This window comes from Doryrhamphus excisus, linkage group LG3 (genome assembly GCF_037039965.1).
Source record: "Doryrhamphus excisus strain RoL-2023G ecotype Guam linkage group LG3, RoL_Dexc_Guam_v1.1, whole genome shotgun sequence".
Taxonomy (NCBI): Eukaryota; Metazoa; Chordata; class Actinopteri; order Syngnathiformes; family Syngnathidae; genus Doryrhamphus; species Doryrhamphus excisus.
This window is the reverse complement of record NC_136359.1, coordinates 15540267-15566250: the sequence shown is the minus strand read 5'-3', so window position 1 is coordinate 15566250 and position 25984 is coordinate 15540267. Positions and strand designations below refer to the sequence as shown.

General features: G+C 41.3%; 1 protein-coding gene across 1 annotated transcript in view; it reads left to right on the top strand.

Annotated features, from left to right (window-relative positions):
* sv2ca (synaptic vesicle glycoprotein 2Ca) overlaps window positions 1-22381 on the top strand; it is a 33189-nt gene extending 10808 nt beyond the window's left edge. Inside the window, exons 3-13 of the mRNA XM_058070066.2 lie at window positions 12528-12708; window positions 13501-13652; window positions 15890-16023; window positions 16545-16634; window positions 17484-17594; window positions 17871-17959; window positions 18220-18384; window positions 18659-18792; window positions 18875-19081; window positions 19322-19481; window positions 21953-22381. Of these exons, the coding sequence (XP_057926049.2) occupies window positions 12528-12708; window positions 13501-13652; window positions 15890-16023; window positions 16545-16634; window positions 17484-17594; window positions 17871-17959; window positions 18220-18384; window positions 18659-18792; window positions 18875-19081; window positions 19322-19481; window positions 21953-22136 (1607 nt within the window). The 3' untranslated portion in view covers window positions 22137-22381. The remainder of the gene's footprint in view (window positions 1-12527; window positions 12709-13500; window positions 13653-15889; window positions 16024-16544; window positions 16635-17483; window positions 17595-17870; window positions 17960-18219; window positions 18385-18658; window positions 18793-18874; window positions 19082-19321; window positions 19482-21952) is intronic.
* Window positions 22382-25984: the final 3603 nt, after the last annotated feature.

Genomic DNA, 25984 nt, shown 5'->3' with positions numbered 1-25984 from the left:
TGATGTGGAGACATACCGGTGGATGTGCTAGGCAAGGTGTTGTGGGCCAACTCCACCCACAAGAGTTGTTTAGCCCAAGAAGAGGGGTTTTGAGAGGCGAGGCACCGCAACTTTGTCTCGAGCACTTGGTTGATCCTCTCTGCCTGTCCATTAGACTGGGGATGAAATCCAGATGAGAGACTGACTGTGGATCCCAGCAAGACACAAAATTCCTTCCAAAACAAGGAGACAAATTGAGGACCACGATCGGACACTATGTCCTGCGGGAAACCAAAAATGCAAAATATATTTTTCAGTAATGCCTCGGCCGTTTCTTTGGCCGAGGGAATTTTAACAAACGGAATGAACCTGGACATCTTGGAAAATCTGTCCACGACTGTGAGTACCACCGTCTTTTCCTCTGACGGGGGCAGTCCACAAACGAAATCCAACGAGATATGGGACCAGGGCCGGTGGGGAATAGACAAGGGCCTGAGTTCTCCCATGGGTTTCTGTGGTGAAGATTTGTTAGCCGCACAGACAGGACAGGCAGAGACATATTCGGAAACATCCTTCGCCATGTTGGGCCACCAAAAGCGTTGCTGGGTTACAAACAAGGTCTTTTTCACCCCTGGGTGGCATGAGGTCTTATTGGTATGAGCCCAATGAATGACTGGACCCCTCATGGTTTCCACAACAAATAATTTCTCTGGAGGGCAGTTTGGGGGCCGAGGCACTTCAAGTCCTGCCTCCCTGACCTTATCTTCTATTGCCCACTGCACAGCAGAGACAAAACATGAGTTAGGTAGGATGGTTGCGACCTCAGGTTCCTTTTCCGACGGAAAAAAAATACGGGACAAAGCATCAGGCTTGGTGTTCTTGGAACCAGGACGGTATGACAAAGTAAAATTGAAACGGCTGAAAAACAATGACCACCTAGCCTGTCGAGAATTTAATCTCTTGGCGGATTTGAGATATTCTAGATTCTTGTGGTCAGTCCATACCTGGAACGGCAGCGTAGACCCCTCCAGCCAGTGTCTCCATTCTTCAAGAGCTGTCTTGACTGCCAATAATTCACGATCCCCAATGTCGTAATTGCACTCTGCTGAAGACAATTTTTTTGACAGAAAGGCACATGGATGCAGTTTACCGTCCTTAGGACCGATCTGGGACAGGACGGCTCCGACTCCAATATCTGACGCATCCACTTCAACCACAAACTGCAGATGGGGATCAGGGATGGCAAGCACCGGGGCTGTGGTGAAACCATCCTTAAGCTTCACAAAAGCTTTCTCACACTCAGAAGTCCAGTGAAATGGTTTGTGCGGAGAGGTGAGAGCATGGAGAGGAGAGGCTACCGAGCTAAAGTTTCTGATATATTTACGATAAAAATTTGCAAATCCCAGAAATCTTTGAACATCTTTACGAGACGAAGGAGTGGGCCACTCTGCAACGGCGGAGACTTTTCCCGGATCCATCCTCACCTTCCCCTCGGATAGGATAAACCCTAAAAATGATACAGAGGGCTGGTGAAAGTCACATTTTTCGGCCTTCACAAATAGGTGGTTGTCCAGGAGTCTTTGCAGCACCTTCCTGACATGCTGCACATGAGCAGATTCATCGCGAGAAAAAATAAGAATGTCATCAAGATAAACAAACACAAAAATATTTAACATGTCCCTCAAAACGTCGTTGACAAGGCCCTGAAACACTGCTGGGGCATTGGTCAGTCCAAAGGGCATCACCAAGTACTCATAATGTCCGGTTGGGGTGTTGAAGGCCGTCTTCCACTCGTCACCCTCTCGTATCCTGACCAGATGATAAGCGTTACGCAAATCCAGCTTGGTGAAAATCTTAGCTCCTTCCAGGAGCTCAGTGGCGGTGGCAATGAGGGGCAGGGGATACCGGTTCTTGATGGAGATGTCGTTAAGTCCTCTGTAGTCTATGCATGGCCGAAGGGATTTGTCTTTCTTCTCTACGAAAAAGAAACCAGCCCCCGCAGGAGATGAGGAAGGCCTGATAATCCCTGCTGCAAGTGACTCCTGAATGTATTCCTCCATAGCACGACGTTCAGGAGGGGACAAGGAAAAGAGTCTTCCCCGTGGGGGTGTGGTTCCTGGCAACAGGTCAATAGCACAGTCGTGGACCCGGTGGGGGGGCAGTGACTTGGCCTTGACTTTACTAAACACAGCAGCTAAATCGTGGTAACACTCTGGAACAGAGGCTAGATTGACCTCCCCTTGTTCCATCACTGTTTTGGCAGTTACCAAACAGTTGTCCTGACAGCCGGGCCCCCAAGAGACGATCTGACCAGACGCCCAATCGAAGTGGGGGTTATGCTGCTTTAACCAAGGGTGCCCAAAAATAACTTCATGATCAGAGCTAGAGAATACATGGAGACTTAGTTTTTCTGTGTGACTGTCTGGAAATGAAATCTTGACCGGATGAGTTCTGTGACTAATTTTGCCCAGAGAACTTCCATCCACCGCCTTCACCGTTAGGGGGTGTCGTAGGGGGCACAGGCGAAGCTTTAGTTTCCTGGCGAGAGAAGTACTAATGAGATTGGCATCTGACCCAGAGTCCACAAATACAGGTACCATGATGGATGTATGCTGAGAGCAAAATTGGACCAAAGGTTTATAGAGAGCAGGATTGCTGATAATGACATTAAGACTCACCGAGCCATGTCCCAGGTTGCTTGTTTTGCCCATCTTGACCCCACAATTAGCCACTAGATGTCCCCCTTGACCACAATAAAAGCACCTGCCCTCACTTCGGCGGCGGTTCCTTTCCTCTGGAGACAGTCGGGTTAGTCCCAGTTGCATGGGTTCGTCAGCAGAGGGTGCAGCAAGTGGCACGGCGACAGGGGTGGGCCGGACGTTGTTGACGTGCCCGAGGTTGCCACTCCAGTGTGTGGTGGAAACTCGCCCGCGCGACCTGCTCTCCTCCTCATGATCATGAAGGCGCTTCTCAATCATGACCGCCAAGGCGATGAGTTCATCAATTGTTCCTGGCAGTTTCACAGGGATCATTTGTCTACGAATGTGGGGGGACAGTCCAAGAAAAAATGCGTCTAACAACGCGGGTGCGTTCCAGTCGCTGTTTGCCGCGAGAGCGCGAAATTCGACCGCGTAGTCGGTGACACGCTGACGCCCCTGACGTAGCTGAAGCAGGGAGCGAGCTGCTTCCCTGCCGGACGGCTGGCGTTGGAACACTTGCTCCAGTGCCTTGGAGAATGCTGCGTATGACTCGCACACAGCGGACCGACGGCTCCATTCCGTGGTGGCCCACGCTCCTGCCCTGCCCGTGAGATGGGAGATTACAAAAGCCACCCGGGCACGTTCTGACATGAATGCGGGGGCTTGAAGTTCGAAATGGAGTTCACACTTGGTCAAAAAGGGGCGTACGTCGCCCGACTCGCCCGAGAACCACTCCGGCCGTGACAACTGTGGACACGTAGCGGCCGGCAAGGCGGAAGTCAGGACCGGTGGAGGGAGCGGAGCCGCTGCTGGATCCACTGGAGCCGCGGGTTGAGCAGCGGGCTGAAGAGCCAATAGCAAGGAGTTAAGCTGGGAGCCTAGATTCCCAGCCATGGCGTCCTGTCGCTCCGACAGGGATTGCAACGCCGTGCCCAGAGCGGCAAGCTGTTCCTCTTGTTGGCTCTGGCGCTGTCCTTGCGTCCGGAGCGCCTGTCGAACGGACTCCAACTCCGCTGGGTCCATGATGGCAAGTTCGTTCTGTCACGCGGGGACGTGGGAAGGAGGACCCAAAGGCAGAGTTGGCAGGTACTACACGAGGGTGAAGGTCGGTACACGGTAAGTCAGTCCAATAAGGCAACGGTATCCGAGAGCGGCAGGCAGGAGGGGTGGTCGAAAAGCAGGCAAGGGTCGAAAACCAGGCGAGACGATAACAAGGAGTGCTAGGACGAGACATGAATGTACAACGAACTTGCACCAGACAGGAGGCATCAGAGGCAATAAATAGCAAGAAGGTAATCAGGTGATGAGGGACACCTGAGCGCAATCAGGCAGGAGGCGGGGTCTTCAAGGTGAAGGCGGGGTAGGCGATGACAGGCATGACACCTTTGAGGATATGCTGCAGTTTGCAAGCCGCTGTTCATTTAATGGTACACTTTCTGCCTCAAATTTCAGGTAGCTTGCCTGATATGTATGATTCAGCAACTCAGAAGAGAGCAACGTGAGAGCAGGGATTCTCAACTGGTGGGTCGCGTGCCGAAAGTGTTGTGTGGTTTTCAATGAGTCGCGGGTCTTTGCTTGGAAAAAAAAAGACTGATGTCCACAAATGCATCTCACCTTCTGGTCTGTGCTCTTTGCTTGTTAAGCTGCTGCAAGGTGTGTGCAAGATATTTAGGTCTGTCAAGATAACAAATTTTGCTGGACGAGAATTGTCATACAAATTATCGAGTTGGTTTTTATTTATCATGTGGTTAGTTGACAGGCCTAAAGATATTTGAGATGTTTGTCACAGTTTATCATTTAGGGTGAGAGTGGGTTCCGCAGTCAAACCAGTTGAGAACCACTGCTATAGGGTATCTTTCGAACTAATCGTGGTTAATTGGTTTCAGACACGACCAAGATAAGCAACTTTCTGTTGAATATTTTTATAGTTGAGGCATTAAAAACTTGTTTCCAACTTAAATACGTTCTGTAGCATTACCACAGCCCTCTACACATGCAATAATACCTTTTATAGTATTTTTCACCCTTGTATTACACAATACAGTAGACATAAAAATAGAAAATAGCATTAGCATCAACAGCGTACTTCCTACAGTGGCTATTGTGTTTTAAATGTAATGTTATTAACACCTAGTGACCAGTGTCCAGTACTACTGTAATGGCCCCATTTGTAGTTAATTAAAAACTTGTCACCAACACACTTCAATCGCTTTACTAAGAAGTGGAGAACACATGCATTCACACAGGAGCTGCTGTCGGCCACAACACACACCAGTCACTCGCAATTTCCACACTGCTAACACTTAGATGAACACAGTCAACTCCTTAAATACGCAAATAACAAGTCACAGATATTACACTACATTAAGATATGCCTAAGATTAAGATATGCCTTTATTCATCCCTCAGTGGGGAAATTTGTAAATTTGTAAATACCATTTTTATGCTTAAAAAAGCTTAATTTAGGCCAAGAATACTTAAAGTTTTTTTTAAACGGTGAGAATGTATCCACAAAATTAAAATAGCAAAGTGGCGAGAGACGACTGTATGTGAAAAGTTATGTCATGTTAATTATTATACTTCCCTCTGAAACTTCCTTCTTTATTTTACCAATACAATAGTGTTTTATACTTCACACATTGTGGATGCAATTGGGGATATTGTGAGCCACAATGGTTTTAGAGATGTTTTATTAATATTTTAAAGCTGTTCGTTTGGGCTACTATAGTTGCCATTCTATGTACTGGGTGTGTGGCTTTCCATGTGTCCCTTTGCAAATATCTATATAAGCGCTTTTCTTTCCCTAGTCAAGCGAGGTCTAACAGGGATTCATGCTCGATACACTCAGCCTGTCCTTGTTCGTGACTCCTCTCTCTCGCCCTCCTTTTTGCAACGCTTTTCCTTTTGTCCGTGGTCTTCCCCATTCTCCTCACTTTTTTTTTTTTATCTCCCCCTACTGATTGCCCGGAGGCTGATCCCTCTTGAGGTGAACATAATTGTTGTGTATGGGTGCTCAAGCATGCCTTAGCTTAGCCTACATCTGGGGTATCCAAAGTGCAGCCCGCGGGCCATTTGCAAGCCGCAACTTGTTTTTTTATCGGTCCATGGCACATTGTAGAAATAAAATTAAAGATAAAAACCCAGCAAAATAAAGCAAAGGTCAAAATGTAAAAAGAAGGAGCTGGAATGTTGATGTTAATGGTAAATAGTCATGCATTGGGTCTCCCTGGGTCTTTGAAAAGTGTCCGGTGATTGTATTATGCATTATGTTAATATGTCTATGAATGATATATACATTAATATTGGCAAAGGCAAAGCTTGAAATAGGTTTAACATGAAAGGATGAATATTACATTTGAAATAAGACTATGAAGAGAGAATTTCACATGTATTGTGTGATGTTTGCTCAACGGTGGACAGGCAAGGAGGAGGGACAGCTCGGCAGTAGCAAGATTACCAAGTTAAGTGGAATAATAGGGAAGGAGGGTCAGAACGAGATGCTGGCACACTGCCACTATTCAGCACGGCAACAATATGAGCGGGAGGATTTACTATCATCTCAGATACACAAGACAATTGCAACACATCACCCTATCATTATGTATTTGTTCTCACAGGCTTTTTTTTTTTTTAAATGATAATCCCCCTCATTTCTTCTCTTCATTGTCACTGAACAGCCACCGCTCCCTCCTCTTCGTCAGATCAATTGTAGCCTTTTATTCTGTGTTTCTTTACTGTACCATCAACCTCCATCTCCATCTGCATTGCCCCCTCCCCATTTTGTTATCCCTGTTGCCAGCCTCTCTGTGTTGGGCTCCGGGGTCCGGGAGCAGCTGAGCATAGCTAAACTGCGGTAAGATGACAGCATCACTGCAGAGATTACCACCACTTGTGCAGTGTAGCTCTACCAATGGGTGGGAACGTGTCTTCATGTGTGGGCGAGGAAGGGATGGGGTTGTCCCTTAATGCTACCAGCAATGTCATCCACATGTAAGCCATATCTAACGACTTTCTCCCATTGGGGGCATTTTTCGATTTTATGGCCACTATCCTCACTTGTTACGGTCATCAATATCGCCTCATATGACTGATGCTGAGTGAGTCATTTTCAAACCCCGTACACAAGGCTTTACGGTATAGGCTACTTTCATGTGGATGTCATCGGTATCCTATGCAAACTGATGTGACTTGAATATGACAGGATGCTTCAATCGCTTTTTCTGCAGAGGTGGCCGAAAATGGAGGCCGAAATCTGATCAAAGCGGCATGTGGTGCAGTACAAACGTGATTACTTGCTCCTCAGTGCAAAAGGAGCTGATGATAGCAAAGGGGATATTTAAAGAAAATATGAAGAAGGAGAAAGGTGGTGAAAATAGTACAACTGAGGAGAGAATGAGGTGTCAATGATTTTTCAAAATTAATTACCATGTTTGTGTGTGGTCAGATGACAATTGTGTGTATTACCCAGGGGGAAAACGGAAGTGTGTGTGTGTGTGTGTGTATTCCTTTTGTTTTCTTGCAACAGAGAAGGCTTGGTAAGCTTTGCAGTATAGTTATGGTGTTGAATAATTGGACATTTACACAGTTGGACCATTTAGATGAATGTAATGGGAAATTATAAAAAAAATTCTAGTTTTCTGTGTATGAGGCAAATATTTCTGTCGACTTTCAAGAAACGTTTTAACTTTTTCAGATAAATTGTGCTTGTTGTTGCTCACTGTAACCTGGAGTGTGTCAATACTCCACTTGACAAGGGTGACAGGTTTTTAAGGAAGGTATTCATTTTTAAAACAACAGTGAACATAAAAGCAAGGAGGAGATGTATAAGGACACCACTATGTAAAATGAGATAGGTGTAAAGAGAAAGTAACTAAACCAGGGGTCTCAAACATGCGGCCCGCGGGCCAAATGTGGCCCGTAGGACACTAGTTTGAGGCCCCTGCCTTGATATGAAAGTTTAATGTTCGTGCGGCTTGTGCAAGTTTGATATGGATGCTGTATGGTATCATGTACCCAGAAAAAATTATTACATTTGATTAATGTTCATGTTAAAGGTTAAATAACTGTTAATAGTTATACTCCCTATCCGTGTGGAAGTGGTAAGTTTTTGGCCATTTAGTTTAAAGGAAATAACTTGAAGGCTACCGTTTAGGTCGCTAGCTCTCTAGTTTGCGAGTTAAAATGTGTCTCAAGACCCTGCAGTTGCGCAATATGTTGTAAATAAAAAAAGAGTATAAATGTGACTATAGTCGTGTTTTGTCATGTCTACAGGGCTCTAATAATGCTTTGTTAATTTTAATCTGAAAAAAATAATTTGTCTACCCACCAACTATATGTGGTTTTTAAAGTTTTTATTATTTGCCATTTTATTGTTATTATTATATTTATTTATTTATTACTGATTGATTTACTTTATTCTTGATTAGTTTATTTATTTTTCATCTTATTTTGTGTAGAAAAATAAAAAGTAAGATATTTGAGAACAGTGGAATGTTTTATCAGCACTTTTCTTGTAGAAAATCGAAACCAAAGCAAAGTTTATTCATTTTTCTGTTTTTAATAAATGCGTTTTTTTTGGGTTTTTTTGGAAAACCTGATGCGGCCCAGTCTCACCCAGACCCTAGCTCCAGTGGCCCCCAAGTAAATTGAGTTTGAGACCCCTGAACTAAACCAATGTACTAAGACGGCATTATGAACATGAATAAAGTGGACAGGCTGTTTAGCATGATGCTGAAGCACATCTTCACACTGTGAGCACAGGGCATCAAAGAGAAGAGGTCTTGAATGCAACTTGATGCGCCATCACATCATTCTCTAGGGGTGTACTCGGAATGTACCAACACTACAACCTGGAACAATCCTCTCTATCCACAAGGGTTTTTGAACGATGCGAAAGGTTATCGGGTTTGACAAGTGAGAGATGTGGCTGCATCAGTATAGGATCAATAAGAATCAGCCATAAATCCTGAGATTAATCCAATGGTTTTCAAACCGGGGACGAGGGGGTGTTTATGACACGGTGGGTGCGGTGTGAACAGGTTTCATTATTTACCCTTTAGGTGCCCATTTTCTTCAAGAAAATATTCAGTTTTGGTATTACTATTTCAAAAGGTTGTAGCTTGAAATGCTTTATCTTCACTCGGTTTATCTTGTTTTTCAGTAACTTATTTAGAAATGTAAGAATGTTTTATTTAATTGTATTAATCAAAGATGAACTAGCGTTTGCCACTTTTGTGTGTGTGTGTTTTGTCAAAGCACTGAATCTGTCTCATGTTATGAGTGATGTGTTTTGACACAACAGTATCATGGGCCACAGCGTTGTCCCTCAGTCTGACAAGTCTCCTGACACTCTGTCATTTGCTGATGTGGGTCATCACATAGTTGTATTTTAGTCACGTGAATGATGCTTGTGTACAAGCTGGCTTCCATTCACACCGTTTTCTGTGCAATGCTTCAGAAATGTTACTTTTCTTCCCTCTCTCGCTTCACAGTCAGGGACGTAATTTGTCTTTAAACTGCGCTCAACTGAGGTGACATGTATCGATTTTGTTCCTCCTCTTTGTCTACAGACACATAAGAGGACTTGGTCATTTTTTCAGCTAAATCAATGATGGAGCAGCAGAGTGTAACCGTACAAAGTGCTGAGGTTTCATGAATTTATCATTTCAAATATGTTCTTTATTGATCAGCTGACTGTAGTCTTAGCATGAGTGTAATGCAATCTTGCATTATTTCATGCTCCATCATGTGCACCATGGGGGATGTAAAACTGAACTATTAATAAGAGTGTACACTCACAGGGCTAAATAATAGGCATGCCTGCATACTCGCTTTAGTTGTATACCAGAGTTTCATATGTCTATATATATAATCAAGTGCATTGATACTATATAAGATAATATTGAATAACAAAAATTCTGCTCAGTTTTGACTTTTGAACACTGTCAGAGCAACATGTTTATTATTGTGGTTGTAGTTTTCATTAATATATAAATGTGCCAAATAATTGTAATATGTTTTCATGTTGGAGCTTCTTATATTGATGCATTGCACATTGTGATTGTGTGTTGTGGTCAGTGAGTGTTTGAGATGTGCTTAAAAATGCTAAGTCTTTTTTTGTACCTGTCCTGTACAGCAGGTTAGTCGTGTAGTATGAGTCAACTGTATGACTGTTTTGCCAGAAACGTTTTCCTTTACAACAGGTGAGACCGGTGCACTCCTCCTGTTCCAATTAGATCACAAATTTATTATTAAAACCACCAAACAGAACATAGAGGGGCGGCAGCGTCAGGTCACATAATTGACTGTGATTGGACTGCGAGTATGGGATATTGGACAAGTGTTGGAAGAGAAAGGACCAAGATGTAGACACAGATGGTGAGAGCATCTACTTCATGGCCTGTTTCTGCGATGTTGGATGGGCCAGGTAGTCAACTAGTGAAGGAATAGTAAGGGCTGTAGTTGTGAGAAGTTATTGAAGAACATTGAGACTGGATATAGAGTTGGAGAATCTGGGAGACAGAATCAGCAATAACTATGGTAGTTATTCCTCCTACAATTATTGCAATTTCTATAGTTGTATTACTAATAATAGCAAAGACAGAAATAATGGAAAACAATAATATTAAGTATCAAATTAAAAAGATGCTGCATGCTGGTGGGTGTGATGAAGTGTCCCCTAAAAATATTAAGTTTAAGTCAAATCAAAACAGCAACAATCATCAACATATTACACAGAAAAAGGTACATAACTCACAATCCATTGATTGCCACAATCCATTGGGCCACAAGAAAACAATACTACATTGACCTGAGAGGACTTCCACACTAGCTTTAAGCAGGCCTTTCTTTGTTCCTGGAGCTTATTTTTGAGTTACAGTATATGTGACACTACGTTGTACTGCTGTGCTCTTTATTGGTGCCAGCACTGCTGACGTCATGCACCGAGATGGCATGCAGCAAGCCGGACAGAACATCAATAAATTCATTACGTAATTGACTGTCCTGTGTAGGATGTACTCGTTTGTCAAACTACTTTTATTGCATTGCAAGTAGGAGGGGGTGCAGGTACTTTCTTGCTCTATTTGCCAGTATTGTATGTCTTAACAGTTCAAATAAATGCCACCAAACAGATGCATGATAGCAAATGTGCATTTGCAGTACGGTGCACCATTTCTGTATTCTTCCCAATGAAGCACTTATGAACTGCTCATCACTGTAAGAGCTCTGTTGAATTTGTACTGGGGTTGACGGCATCATGAGGATAGCATATAGTGTAGCTGCCAAATGTGACAAATAGCTGAGTTTTGACCCCTGAAGCAAAAGAGTCCATGCAGATATTGCTCACAGCAAAGGGGAGTCTGGAGACATGATGTATGTCTCCATTAGGTTTATTGCAAAAATATGAAAAAAGCTCTCGCTGTGTGCACAGTGTGGTAAAATGTGACTTTTGCTTTGTGACACTATGACAGAAAATAGTCATTCATATGAAAGATGAAAGAAGTCCCTCTTGGGATGGACGATATGGCCTGAAATCATTGCAACCTCTTGCGATAACGATGCATATTACAAATAAATTATTCCATGGAAGTGGAGCCAACCACAGTGTTCACTGTCTGGAACACGGTAGTCCCGCAAAAAACGTGTAATGACATCATTTGCACTACCGATGTTGTGCCAAGATTGTTTGCAGTTAGTAAACACGGCAACCTCAAGTCCAGCTTCTGAGCTCCACCGCACCAGCAGTGCCTCTGACAAAGTGTGTACAGCAAGAACCAAGTCCATATGATAGATGTTGCACCAATCTTTTTTACCTTCATTTTGGATGAGGAAAGATAAAAGTGAAGCAGGCCACTTTAGTTAAGTCGACCTGCATTACTGTGCTCATTTGTCTGCTCATTGATTAGACTATAATCTCTGTAGTCTACAGTTCGATGCAAGGGTTGTATGGGGGATGCAGACTTCTCTATTTGGTAGTCTGAATGGCTCATGAATAAATCAGGTGTGTCCCTTAGCAGGAACACATATATCATCTTATTTGATAGCCGCAGAGGGTATTTCACTTTTCATAGTCTCTGTGAACTCTTTCCTAAATACAGTAGAACCTCAGTTTTCTTCATTAATTCCAAAATGTCAGAGAAAAAAAAAGCATGGTAAAACTGCCTCTTTGTGATGTCACAGAGATGCGGACTTCCTTATATGGGTGTGACTGTAAGCCAGATAAGCTCTCTGCCCCCCCCCCCCCCCCCCAAGCTCTGCTTCTCTGTTTACGAAACAAGCTCACAGATACATTATTGTATTTGGTTATTCCCAGCAAGAGAAAAGCACTTTGAACATGTGACCAATCACAGTGGAGTGGGCGTGTCCGGGTAAGCATGGCGAGAAGCACAAATCCAAAAATATATAAGGAAATACAAATGAAATCTAAAGCTGCTCTATAGGAGCCCACAATTCAATACAAAGGGTCGAAAAATTATCATAATAGAGCCCCTTTATAATATAAGCATGTATTTTATTATGCTTTGTGTTGACTATTATTATTAGTCACATTCAGTGACTTGTCCATATTCACTGCAAGACTGCCACCATTTTTGTTTTTAACATTTCACTTTTTAATATGCCAGTGACCCTCGTAAGGACAAGTGGCATAGAGCGTGGATGGATGGACTATAAAATATTTTTTTACAGGAGCTATAGTGTGTCATGTCTTTGATTGTTTGCCACAAATTAATAAAATTATGTTTTGAAAAGACCAAGCTGTAATTCTAAGCACACACACAACAACTAAGAAGTCTCAACTTGAAACATGAAAAACTAGAATGAATCGTACCTCTGACTTTGTCTTTCCAGGGAGCATTGTTTACCTTGGAATGATGCTTGGTGCATTCTTTTGGGGAGGAATGTCTGACAAAGTGGGCCGGAGACAGTGCCTCCTCATTTGCATGTCCACCAATGGCTTCTTTGCCTTCCTGTCATCTTTCGTTCAGGGATACGGCTTCTTCCTTGTTTGCCGACTTGCCGCCGGGTTCGGGTAAGTCTGCTGAGACTGGAGGTCACTTGGGGGCCAAACCATTAGTAAAAATGATTACAGAACATCAAGCCAGAAGTGTATCCATCTTACTTCACATATACGGTATCTTTGTATCAAAGCCAAATGTTTCAGTGGACATTTGTTTCGGTCTCCATCCTCCTAATGCTCCTTTTGTTGACACGGCGCTAGAATCAATTTCATTTAATGATCAGTTCAAGTCTAATTCACTCTCCCTGCAAAGCACAGGCACAGTTTAAATATGTCACAAATGTTCTTCACAGAGATACTTCTTTCATTGGTGTTGCAATGTCTAGCTGCACCTTTATTAAGAAAATATACACTCACAAAAGATGATTTCAGCATTTACAAAAATCATAATGCTCACTTCCGATTGGTCCTGTCAGACAGTTATTAATTTAACTGTTTATTTCTGTGCATGTATTTTGCAATGGAGTCATTCTCCAAGTCTGTTTACAAATATTCAGAATCCATATTTTCTTCTTCAAATTGGCCAAATTATGTTGGCCCTGTATGTAGTAATAATTATGTGGTAATGTAGTTTACATTAATTTTAAAAAGGCTGTCCAAACTGCCATTGCAACCTTTATATCAGCAACATGTAATAAGGGATTGTGTATATGTCATGTTGTGCTGTCCATGTTGCCAATCTAAAACACCAGTGGAAAACGTGTTCAAGCTCAGTTCTTTAATTAAGAAACATAAAGTTATCAAAAAAATTATTAATTAAAAAATGTCATATGCCTAATTTCCATATTTTGGTGCTTCTTGCAGGATAGGGGGCGCCGTGCCCATCGTTTTCTCCTTCTTTGCGGAAGTGTTATCCAGGGAGAAAAGAGGTGAACACCTCAGCTGGCTGTGTATGTTTTGGATGATTGGTGAGATCTACGCTTCGGCAATGGCCTGGGCCATTATCCCTCACTATGGTGAGTCTACCAGCTGTATCACACCTGCTTGGACCAGTCAAATGGAGACAGAATATTGATTTTAATTGCAGTGTGTTAAGTAACTAATACAGCGTTAATGTCAGCCTCAAAAGCATCAAGCCAGACTGATGCTTGACTATAGGATACACGTGTGTTTCCCTGCGGAATCAATCACCTAATAGCATTGATGTTCTCCTGCAAGGAGACAGAGGTTAACATTATGCATGGATGTCACTTTTATTGTTGTGTATCATTTCATATCACCCATGCAAAGACATTAAATAAGGGAAAGAGCTTTCTAATTTCATTTTCTCCATATTTCCATCTTCCCTACATTTTTCACCTTGCATGTTCAACCCAGTTTCTCCTCTTCTGTTTTGTTGGCTCTGCCTAACTCTGTCCTTCCTTTTATTACCTGCCTGCTCTCTCTCCCTCTCTCTCTCCACTCTCCATCTTGGCAAAGTGTTCTTCTTGATCAAGCATAATTAGGTTTTTCTCCTTGCTTGACCAGGACAAAGCTTGTGCTCAAGGTGATTTATGACCAGACCATCCTTAGCCCTACCTGTTACGTCACTGAGTCTCTGATTGTATATGTGTGTGTGTGTGTGTGTTTCCTCACTAAGTGGCTTCATAGCAGCCAATCACATCTCTATGATGTCATACAAGTTAACACACACGCACACTAACCATCTATGCATCTATCCATCCATCTATATCTATCTATCTGATAGTAGTAATACTGGCAGCGTCACAGTGCTGTGCTGGTCTACCATCTATAGTCAATTATATATGTAATCCCCTGTAATGAGATTTCCAATAGGCTGAGTGAACACCAAACCCTTGGGGGAAGGAAGCAAAGCTCCATTTTTGTAGGCAATCAGTGGTTAACAACACCTTCCTTTTCACTATTTCCTCTCTATCACTCACTCTCTGCACACAGAAAAAACAATCAAAAAATAAAAACAGACTGAAAAAGGGGCAATTTACTCTGGTGAGTCAATGTGTGTCGTGAAAGAATGCTTTAAATCAACACAAAGATTAATTCCCAAATGATGCCACTGTACACTGTATATGACAGTGGGTGTATATTATTATTTCAAAACTACACTTTGCTTTTAAAAAAGATACTATATTGTCAGATTAATCCTTAGAAGACATTTCCTGGCATAAACACTAGCGTTAACCCCCCACGCTCCCTGACTGCCGCCACCTACGCCTGGTAATGGATAATGGCACTGCTCCCCGTGGAGAAGCATCTCCATGAGGCACGATCTGTCGAGAGACGTGGGAGGTCACGACTGGCACTGCAGCATTCTATTTTCCTCACCAACTGAAGTTAGTGACAGCAGAAATAGTGTGTGTATTCTGTTATTCACTGTGTGTTGCGGCTCGTCTTTTATACACAATTCAGGCAAGAAGATTGTGTTTAAAATAGTGCAACAAAATATAATTCTCCGTATATTTGTCAAATTCTTCCATGCAATTGGATTTGTTGGTTGAAAACAAAACCCATAAACGTCCTATTATCCTACGTGTGTGTCACAATGATTAATGAGTTTAAATAAATGCTTGGGGGCCAAGATTTAACTTAACCAAGGCACTCAATTCCTTTCCTACACATTCAATTAACCCATCACAGTGCATTTCCCTCAGCTCACTCAGCAAAGGCATTCATCTCTAATGTTACACATTCATCTACATTGAGCTCACACTTCATTTATGGCCCCTGTGTGCTTGCAATGATGTTAACACATGGCATGCAGTTTCTCATATTACATCACTTAGTTCTGGTAAACAATCTCAGTGTCCTTTATACTCATGTACTATATGCCACTATATGTATTCAGTTACCAATGTTTATTATCTCCAAACCATACACAAATAGTGCCTAAGAAAAATGTGTCGCTCCTGCAGCAAACGGATTATTTAATAAATAAAAAAAAATCTGTGTATTAACACAAAGGGATTACAATGTCCAAACATACACAGAAGCTGTATGTTAAATAAAGAGTTACATAACCTTGAGGCCACATACTATGTAGCACATGTGCTGTATTAGTGGTATGTATAGCTTGATGTGTGGTGGATTTTTGTAATGTGTTATTGAGACATGAGTTGAATGAAATGTTTCGAACTGTGCCCTTGAAGAACACAATTCATACAGGCATTCATAGTCACCGCTATATGTGAATCTATGAAATAGCTATCAATCTAACTTGGCACTTCTCTCTATGCAGGATGGAGTTTCAGCATGGGCTCAGCGTACCAGTTCCACAGTTGGAGGGTGTTTGTGGTGGTCTGTGCCCTGCCTTGTGTGTGTGCTGTGGTCGCACTTACCTTCATGCCTGAAAGCCCCAGATTTTACCTTGAGGTATTTTTTTTTTCTTCAAAATGGTTACAATATACTCGGACTTGAAATGGTTGCTGACTGCATGTTTTTTTCTGACTCTGCATCTGCATTGTGTTGCCTCATTTTCACATTTTCCTCACTTTGTCTCCGTTTACATTCTTGTGACATGCAATGTAGACAAGTACTGTATGTTACACAGAAAATGATGTAAACTCACATTCAGTGATGCTGCAGTAGAAATTATGTATTGTCACAACATACAGTAGGTTCATTAGTTTTGATTGACACTGTCAGAGAGTTATTAATTCAACATGTTTATTATTGTGCTTCTATACTGCATCATAGTGGGGATGGTTGCAGATATTTTGTGTCATGTGTCTAAATAAGCTAACCAAAATATTAAGAGAGTTTGTGTCTATTGTAATGTATATCCACTTGGTACAGTCTACACAATTGTACATGGCAAGCTGTTGCTCCCGCTAAGTAGGCTGTTGCCGATTCTGCAAATGTTTTTCTCTTTCTCTCTCTTCGTATGCTGTCAGGTGGGGAAGCATGACGAAGCCTGGATGATCCTCAAACAAATCCACGACACCAACATGAGAGCACGTGGGCAGCCAGAGAAAGTCTTCAGCGTGAGTTTTATTTCTCCCTGGTCTGCTCTGCCTTTGCTTTATTGATGCTTGAAAAGAAGCAAAGAGGCTTATTTTCTTGCCACTACTAGGACACGTTTTAACACACTCTGGCTCCCTTAGCGGGATCACATCTGCATGATGATGTTTCTCAAAGCTGTTCTCTGTCATTCAGGCTTATTTGCAGCTTGAACCACATGTTAAGTATTTAGTCATCTTCAGTGTTATTTCCATGTTGCATCTGGGAGAATGAGAAATCATCACAATTACTGTATTATTCATCAGCTATAAACTCTGAGTAAACAGATACAATCAATAAAGATACAATTATTTAAACATTTGATTAAAAAAATTATCATTTGACTGCTCATATATCATATATATCATTATCTAATAAATAATTATGAATCTTGATATGGGTGGCACGGCGCACGAGTGGTTAGCGTGCAGACCTAACAGCTAGGAGACCAGGGTTCAATTCTCGGCCATCTCTGTGTGGAGTTTGCATGTTCTCCCCGTGCATGCGTGGGTTTTCTCCGGGTACTCCGGTTTCCTCCCACATTCCAAAAACGTGCTAGGTTAATTGGCGACTCCAAATTGTCCATAGGTATGAATGTGAGTGTGAATGGTTGTTTGTCTATATGTGCCCTGTGATTGGCTGGCCACCAGTCCAGGGTGTACCCTGCCTCTCGCCCAAAGACAGCTGGGATAGGCTCCAGCACCCCCTCGACCCTTGTGAGGAAAAAGTGAATGAATGAATGAATGAATGAATCTTGATATGACAAACATATTTTCTCTTTAAGTAAGAGAAGGACAATCTATGCAATCAACTGTCACTATTTACTTTCACAGGTGAACAGGATAAAGATCCCAAAGCAGCTTGATGAATTGGTTGAAATGGAGACAGAGTCCGGAAATCCAGTTTCCAAAGCCATCTTCCGGATGAAGGCTGAAATCCATGGGGTTTGTTTTTCCTCTCACCTGTTTATTTTCAACAATACAGTAAGGTCCACAAGTATTTGGACCGTGACAGATTTGAAACAAATCAAGATGTAATTGAAGTATAGACGTTCAACTTTTATTACGTTCAAAGCAGAATATGCTAACTTTCAAGGGCTCAACAGTATTTGAATGAAAATTTCGATTGAAACTGCTGTCCACCATGTACTTCTGCACCTTCAGTATCTGTATTTGTGAATGGATTACACACTGTGCCTGTGTGTCTGTGTCTTCTTTCAGATCTATCTGAATCTCATGAAGTGTTTCAACTACCCGATGCGAGAAAACATGATGCGACTCGCCATAGTGTGGTTCACGCTGTCGTTTGGGTGAGCACTGTAATGTCATTTGTGCTGTAGAAGAATCAGGTGCAATTTTTGGGATTGTGGAAACATCACATTTCTGTCATTTTGAGCGTGCTGCTCAGAGAAGATGCATGTTGGCACAATCAATCACACTCTTCTGATCAATACACCCCAGTTGGAGCTGAGACGATACTGAACTGAACTGAATTGTTAGGGAATAAAACACGCTGGAACTAGCAGTGTCTTTCTACATCATATATATATATATATTGTGTTGGTTGCAGGTATTATGGCCTGTCTGTCTGGTTTCCTGATGTCATCAAACACCTCCAGGCAGACGAATACGCTTCCAAAGTCCAAATGCACAACAACGAACGTATTGAAGACTTCACCTTCAACTTCACACTGGAGAACCAGATACACAAAAATGGCCTTTTTATCAATGATCGGTAGGCTATTTAAATTGGGCAATATGCAGTTATGCAAAAGTATTGTGCCATCACTAATGTTTTTTGTTTAAATACATTTTCTTAGCAATTATTTTCAGTAACACATGATTTCTCTGTTATTTCTTATTTAAAATGAAATAATCATTATAGCATAGCTACTGTACAACACCAGACTGAATGGTGGTCTCGATCTATGTCACAATACCAGAAAAGGATGTTGGACTCGTTTCTGCCATACATTGAACGCACCATGTTCCTTACTCTCACTCCTCAGATTCATCAACATGAAGCTAAAATCTGTCACCTTTATCGACTCAACATTTCGTCACTGCCACTTTGATGATGTCACATCAGTGGGCTCCTATTTCCATAATTGCACTTTCATCGATGCGTTCTTCTTTAACACAGGTGAGATGACTTCTTCTCTACTCATGGTCTTTGAGTGAAACACTGTTTTGATAGACTGGGATGTGTTGTATTGTTTGGACAGACATTGATGACTCCAAGCTGATTGATGGCACTGAGGTGATCAACAGTACGTTCACGCACAACAAGACAGGATGCCAGATGACTTTCGATGATGATTACAGCGCCTACTGGGTTTACTTCATCAACTTCTTGGGAACCTTGGCAGTTCTGCCTGGGAACATTGTGTCTGCTCTTCTCATGGATAAAACGGGCCGTCTGTCTATGTTAGGTAGGATTACTAGTCACAACTAGTGTTCATGTTTCATGCTATTGATGGAGGGTGAGGAAGAGTTTGGAAAACAAGTTCAGTTCACCCGCTTATGATTTTATTTTCTGGCGCATATATTCCAGACGCTGTTCACATTCTCATCGTAACTAAAATCAATTTATTTTGCCTTTGAACATATTTTGCCTCATGATTGTCACTCGTCTCACCCAGGCTTTGTGCCTTTGTGCCTTTGTCCACCAGGGGGCTCTATGGTGCTGTCTGGCATCAGCTGCTTCTTCTTGTGGTTTGGTACCAGTGAGTCTATGATGATTTTCATGCTGTGCCTTTACAACGGCCTGAGTATCTCTGCCTGGAACTCCCTGGACGTGGTCACAACTGAATCCTTCCCGACTGCCAGAAGGTGAGGTGGTCAACCTACATGCGAGTCGTATTCTAATATCTAGCATAGGCTACATATTGTATACCCTGGTCAGAAGTCTAACCAATCCTATTTAGTTTTTGTTGGTGATGTGCGGCTCTATACTTTAATAGTGATACCTTCAATACCAGCTCTTTATGCTCTAATTAATTAGTTTTTTTATGGGTGTCTTGATATGAATTTTCCAACACGACACTTATATTGCAGCCATGAATATCAGATTTTGAGTTGATATCCGATTTTGATCCAATTTCAACACAAATAATACGTACTTATATAGCCTATATACTTATTTTGTAGTGTGGAATATTAGAAAAGGAAGAATTATACATACATGAACATATACCATGACTTACAGACCCCCTGCAACCTGGACACTGAATTTATTCTGTTTTAAGTTAAGCAGGACATATTTTTATTATTTTATATTTATTTGGTTTCTTTTAATCTGTTAGTTGTGTTATCTTAACTAAAAAATAAATTGAACAATTTATTTCCCATGTTTGTATTACTCCAAAACCTAATCAAACTAAATTCAGGTTTGCATCAAATAGTACAAAATAAGGCAAAAAACATTGATTCATTTTCTACCACTTATCCTGACGAGTGTCATGGGGGTACTGCAGTCTATCCCAGCTGTCTTTCGGGAGGCGGGGTACACCCTGGACTGGTCACCAGCCAATCACAGGGCACATACAGACAAACAACCATTCACACTCACATTCATACCTATGGACAATTTGGAGTCACCAATTAACCTAGCATGTTTTTGGAATGGGGGAGGAAACCGGAGTACCCAGAGAAAACCCACACATGCACGGGGAGAACATGCACACAGACATGGCTGAGGGTGGAATCCAACTTGGATCTCCTTGCTGTATGGCCTGCGCGCTAACCACTCGCCCACCGTGCAGCCTAACCTAATCCAGTCCTTCTCAAATAGTGGAGGGCTGTCATGGGCCACTCAAAATTTCTGTCACTTGGGGGGGGGGCATGACAGAAAATAATTGAGAAGCACTGACCTAATCTATGAAAGGTGGAGGGAGAGAGCTGCGGGCTTCAGTTATGCCATTCTACTGTCCCAAGGTTGGATTTACACTGCAGGTGCACACAGAAATACACAATGGTTCTCAACTATTGTAGCCGCGGGACCTGGGACCCGCCAACACCTCTTAATGCTCTAGGGTGACCCAAATTTTGAACATTTTTAGATGTTTTAAAATTGAAATATAAAATAAAGTGTAATAAATAAATTTAAAATAAGTCGAATTGGGTGGAACAATGAAAGGAAAATTGCTATCGTTATGCAGGTATAGTTTTGCATGGTACACTGTTAGTGTGTAAGCATTTGTTACCCATACAGTTTGTGTTTGTGCATCTGTGTTGACTTGTGAATGGTTTTGATCACACAGCCATTCAGATAGGCATCTGTGTTCAATACCTCATATCTGTTTGTGCTGTGTTGGCAGAGTGTGTTCTACAATACACATGTGAATAAATAATAACAGAAAAATACAAATATTGAATTTAACATTTCCTTTACTGGCTCTACCCCTTAGGTTTGAATGCAGGTAACCTCTACATTACTGTATATCATTGGCTGTTGTTTGGATTATTGGGTTACCTTTAAGGTACCATATTTAGACCACTTTTAATGATCCATGGTTGCTTTTGCAAATAATAAGATAAAATAAAAACATAATGATAGATTTTGATCGTAATATGCATCTCATTTGTGTGCAGATGTGTGATTCTCCTGAAAGGGGTAACGACGAGGGTGACCTCATGTTGAGGGGCATGTTGCACAAACTACACAGATTTGAAGTTATAACCATATAAAAATATACTTTAAACACATTTAATTAACAGGGGGAACAGTGTCAAACACACAGGATCTGATGTTAGACTTTAGTTTTTGTTCATTTGGTGTTTATAAGTGCAACGTTCAATGGATTGTCCTCAAACCTCAGTCAATGATTGCTATTGATTTTCATTATCAGTCACAAGATGGCTTTTGTGAGTGAAGATTAAATTGATGTTTTCTTTACACATTAACCAATTCACTATATTCTATAAGTTTACTAGTTAAAGGAAAACTGCACTTTTTTTGGAAATTTTTTGACCAAGTAGTAACGGGTACATTCATGGTAACATGTAATAAATAAGCATAATTTAAGGATTACCGGAACTTCCTTCCTGGGCTTATTGATTTCACTTAGCAATACAGAAACAAAAGCCTACACCTATAGCGTTAACTTTTCCAAACTAAAAACATAAACACAACTGCAGTGGTGGCAGCTCCAATATGTAGCGTTACCTTTCGGTAGTGGTGCGAGGCATCATGAGCGCTGTGAGCTAGTTGCTATTACCCCCAAAACTGTTTTCCTTCAAAACTGATTCAGGAAATTTTCTTTTTTGTTCACTACTCTTGTTTTTAAATCTTCTGTCCACAGAGGAACAGGCTTTGGATTCTGCAATGCATTGTGTAAGATGGCTGCAGTGCTGGGGAACCTGATTTTTGGTTCTCTGGTTGGCATCACAAAGGCAATCCCCATCCTAATGGCGTCCTCAGTGCTGGTGACAGGAGGTCTGGTGGGTCTCCGCTTGCCTGATACCAGGGCCAACGTCCTCATGTAACACCAGCAGTACCACCTAAAGGAAGACAAGAGAACACTGAGAAAGGAATGCAAATGACTTGGATCATACATATCTTAACTGTAGTAATCATACTTAGCTTAAAGCCAACTTAATGACACCAGACAGCAGTACAAGATTTCTTGCAAGTTAGTAAATGTGCATGTTTTACAAAACATTGAAGGTTGCACATGTTTCCGATCAAAATGTTTTTTCATTACATTCAATGTGGGATTCCAGCTGTATCTGGCATCGCTTAAACTCAAGGCTTTTAATATTGATAGTCTTATTAAGAGGAGCCAGATGGGGAGAAAAGTGCAAAACAAGCTGTAATGAGCTCAGTCAGCCTGCTGTGCAATAACGGAGGGACTAGATGATCACACAGTGCGGACACACAACACAGATGCATGGCAGCTGGTTTTCCCACAAATACACAACATGTTGCAGATGGTCAGACATGGAGCAGACAGGTGCAACACAAAAACGTGAAAGCGCTCACATTCACACACTTTCAGCTTGGAGTGCAACCAACTTTGCTTGCAACCTCTGCAAAGTAGATGCAAAGGTTTTATTCTACCTATCACGTAGAATGAAAAATGCCATAGAGCTGTATTGAACTAACAATATATTCATTTTGAATCTGACAACTTAATTCATTGTGGCATCAGAATGATGATGTAATTAATTGAATCCAACCCATTTTTGTCTAACTATACAAAAAAAAAAGCCTCAGTCTCTTCTGGTTTTGCTTTGTTTTTTGCTTGCTTAACGGCAGTGACTTTGATAATGACATGCCATGCTGCTTCCTTTTTGGGAAAAAAAACAAACTAAATACAAATGGCCTTTTTAAATGTGCCTCTCCTGAGCTGGAGCTGCTGCCCATTGTGTTGTCCTGTGGTTACAGCAAGCGGAATCTAAACTGGTAGTGTCATTAAATATTGATAGTGATATTGATATTTATTAGGGTGTCACGAGACACCCAAACTCATGGGAAATGATACATTGGATTGGGTCAACGAGAACGAGACGAGACAAGGTTTTAACATCATATACAATGAAAAAATAGTACTGGACACAAAAACACAACTTTAATCGAGTCACAAAACCATGCATTTTTTTCACAGGCAAGTCATACTGCCTGTTATTATTATCTTTGTTTTATTTTGTTTTATTTTAAAAAGCTGAGGAAAAGACAGGAAGCAGAACTGGAGGTAACAGAGATGAGGATGCTGAGGTTCACATTGGGAGCGACCAGGATGGATAGGATCAGGAACGAGTACATCAGAGGGACATTACATGTTAGAGACTTTGGAGATAAAGTCAGAGAGGCCAGACTGAGATGGTTGGGACATGTCCAGAGGAGTGATAGTAAATATATTGGTAGAAGGATGCTGCGTTTAGAGCTGCCAGGTAGGAGGCGTAGAGGAAGACTAAAGAGGAGGTTTATGGATGTAGTGAAGGAGGACATGAGGGTAGTTGGTGTGAGAGACAGGGTTGGATGGAGGAGACTGATTTGCTGTGGTGACCCCTGAAGGGAGAAGCCCAAAGAGAAAGAAGAAGAATAAGCCAAGCTCCACAGATGGGCCCTGTGCCACATGTTGGGCACTCGTGTGCTTTAGCAGCAAGACGAGTGCTGCCAAGCGAAGGAGGAGCGTGTCTGTCTGGCTCTGTTGGTTGATTGTCGAGGTTTGAGAGCTTTTGATCTGCCACTACTGCTGCACAATCAGGGGTGGAGATCATGTCGGTATTTCATTACCGAATAAATGCATCACGTAAGATAGACTTCCTGTCTTTCATTTTTAAAGCGCAGATCTCCGCTGTGTATGAGGTGTGTTATGAGGTGGAGTTATGGACACAAGCTCTGAGCAGCCGGTTAAGACAACCAGAGTACAGAGCGGAGGGAGCCACCATGCACTAGACACCTGCTGCAAGCAGACCCAGCGCTACCATTATTCATGTTGATGGTGAAAAATGGTAACCGTGATTAACCAGGTCCAGGTTCAGACAGGTCCGTACATATGCGTTTTTTTAACTGATAAATATTAACTAACTATAATCAAATGTAGAATAACTACAGCAACTGCTTATATATTAACATTTAACTCCAGTGAAAAACCATCCACCAGGTGATGCTGGGAACGCTGAGATAGGTGTATGTATGTAAAGCACTAATAATGCTTGGCACATCTCAACGTCCATATTACATTTATTATAATTCATAGTAGCGATGTCACAGTGTGATTGACTTCTGGCTACCCTGTTCTCATGAGACAGGTTTTCTCTAAAAGAGATCTCTCGTCGATCTTGTGACACCCCTAAGATTTATTTGATCTTACTGTCATTTTAAAGTAATGTATAAGAAATGAGAGATATATTTTTATTTATTTATTTCTCTTCGGGCCATTGTCCATTCTGTCTGGTCATTGACCTTTCTCTGCAATTGTTTGTTTTGAGACTAATCAATAATAATTGACATAAGAAAATAAAATTTTGTATTCGTGCTTACACATGAAAATTGATTAAATATTAATCTAATTTATGTATACAACACAAACTTGCACTGTATAGCAAGCAGTGTTTTTTCCCCAGTGGGTCCAACACTGTTGTTTTTCTTTTGGCTTTTTCCTGATTACGCAGTCACCACAGCGGATCTTTTACATGCGAGAAAAGAGTGTTAATAATAATCAAATACATACATAAATAAATAACCGGATGTGTTAATATCATGATCAACTTGTGCTTTTTATTTTGCTTGAAATATTGGAAGAATTTCTTATAGATACTGCTATATCATGCAAGTGTGTGTGTGTGTGTGTGTATGTATGTGTGTGTGTAAGCATGTATGTGTATGCATACAACTACAGTATATTTTGTGTGAATTCCAGACTGTAAATACTGTACATAATCAAAGCTGATATGAAGGAGCACCTGGAATAAACGTGTATAAGCAGCCTTGGTTGAGTTGTGTGGCCAATGCTATGTCCATGTTGTGCATCATTGTGTGTCCTTGGCTTCATCTTTCTCCCTTACTACCCTCTGTATGTATGTGTATTTAACTTGCATGGAGAAAATCTGTTTTGTGAATTTTTGTTTTGTTTTTAAATTGTTTGATTTGTTAATTCTTTCTGCGGAAAACAATGGCAATATTAAAATGTTTGGTGAGGAAAAATGTGAATGTATCACTCTTGTAAGTTCTGTCCATCCTCTTCATTGGAGGTAATCAGATTTATGTGGAGAATAAAGTTGTGTATTATGTCAATATTGGGCCTGCCAAGTCATTGCTGAAAGTAGCTATTCCGAGGTCCTTAAGTGTGAAAATATGTGGAGAAATGTATGCCAAAAATGTATATCTTAATAACGGAACAGGTTGCAATTGCAACCCGTGTTGCTTTTAAAACATAAACAATAAAAAAATCTGTTCACTTCCAAAGGATTTCATGTATTTTTTTCACAGCATTATGCTGCAACACAATGAGTAACATTACATTGCAGTACTTTACAGATTATTCATACAGTTGCATTAGTAACATTTGTAGCCATTTGCAGTGTAGCTCAGTGCATGTGTATTTCGAGTACTAGGTTAATTGGAGTCTCTAAATTGTCCATAAGTGTGAATGTGAGCCTGCTGTGATTAATTGTTCTTATGAATTGACTGCCATCTAGTGGCTATATTCAGAGTTGAATGAACAGCTGGGGGGGAATTTTTAAAAACATTTTTTTAAATTGTTTTTTCCCAATTTTCTTTTAAACTTTATTTTTACAATGTGCTGCAGACCAATAAAAATTGCCACCACTGACTTAAACAATGCATAATTAATTTGCCATACAGTTCTAACCATTCATTCTTAAAT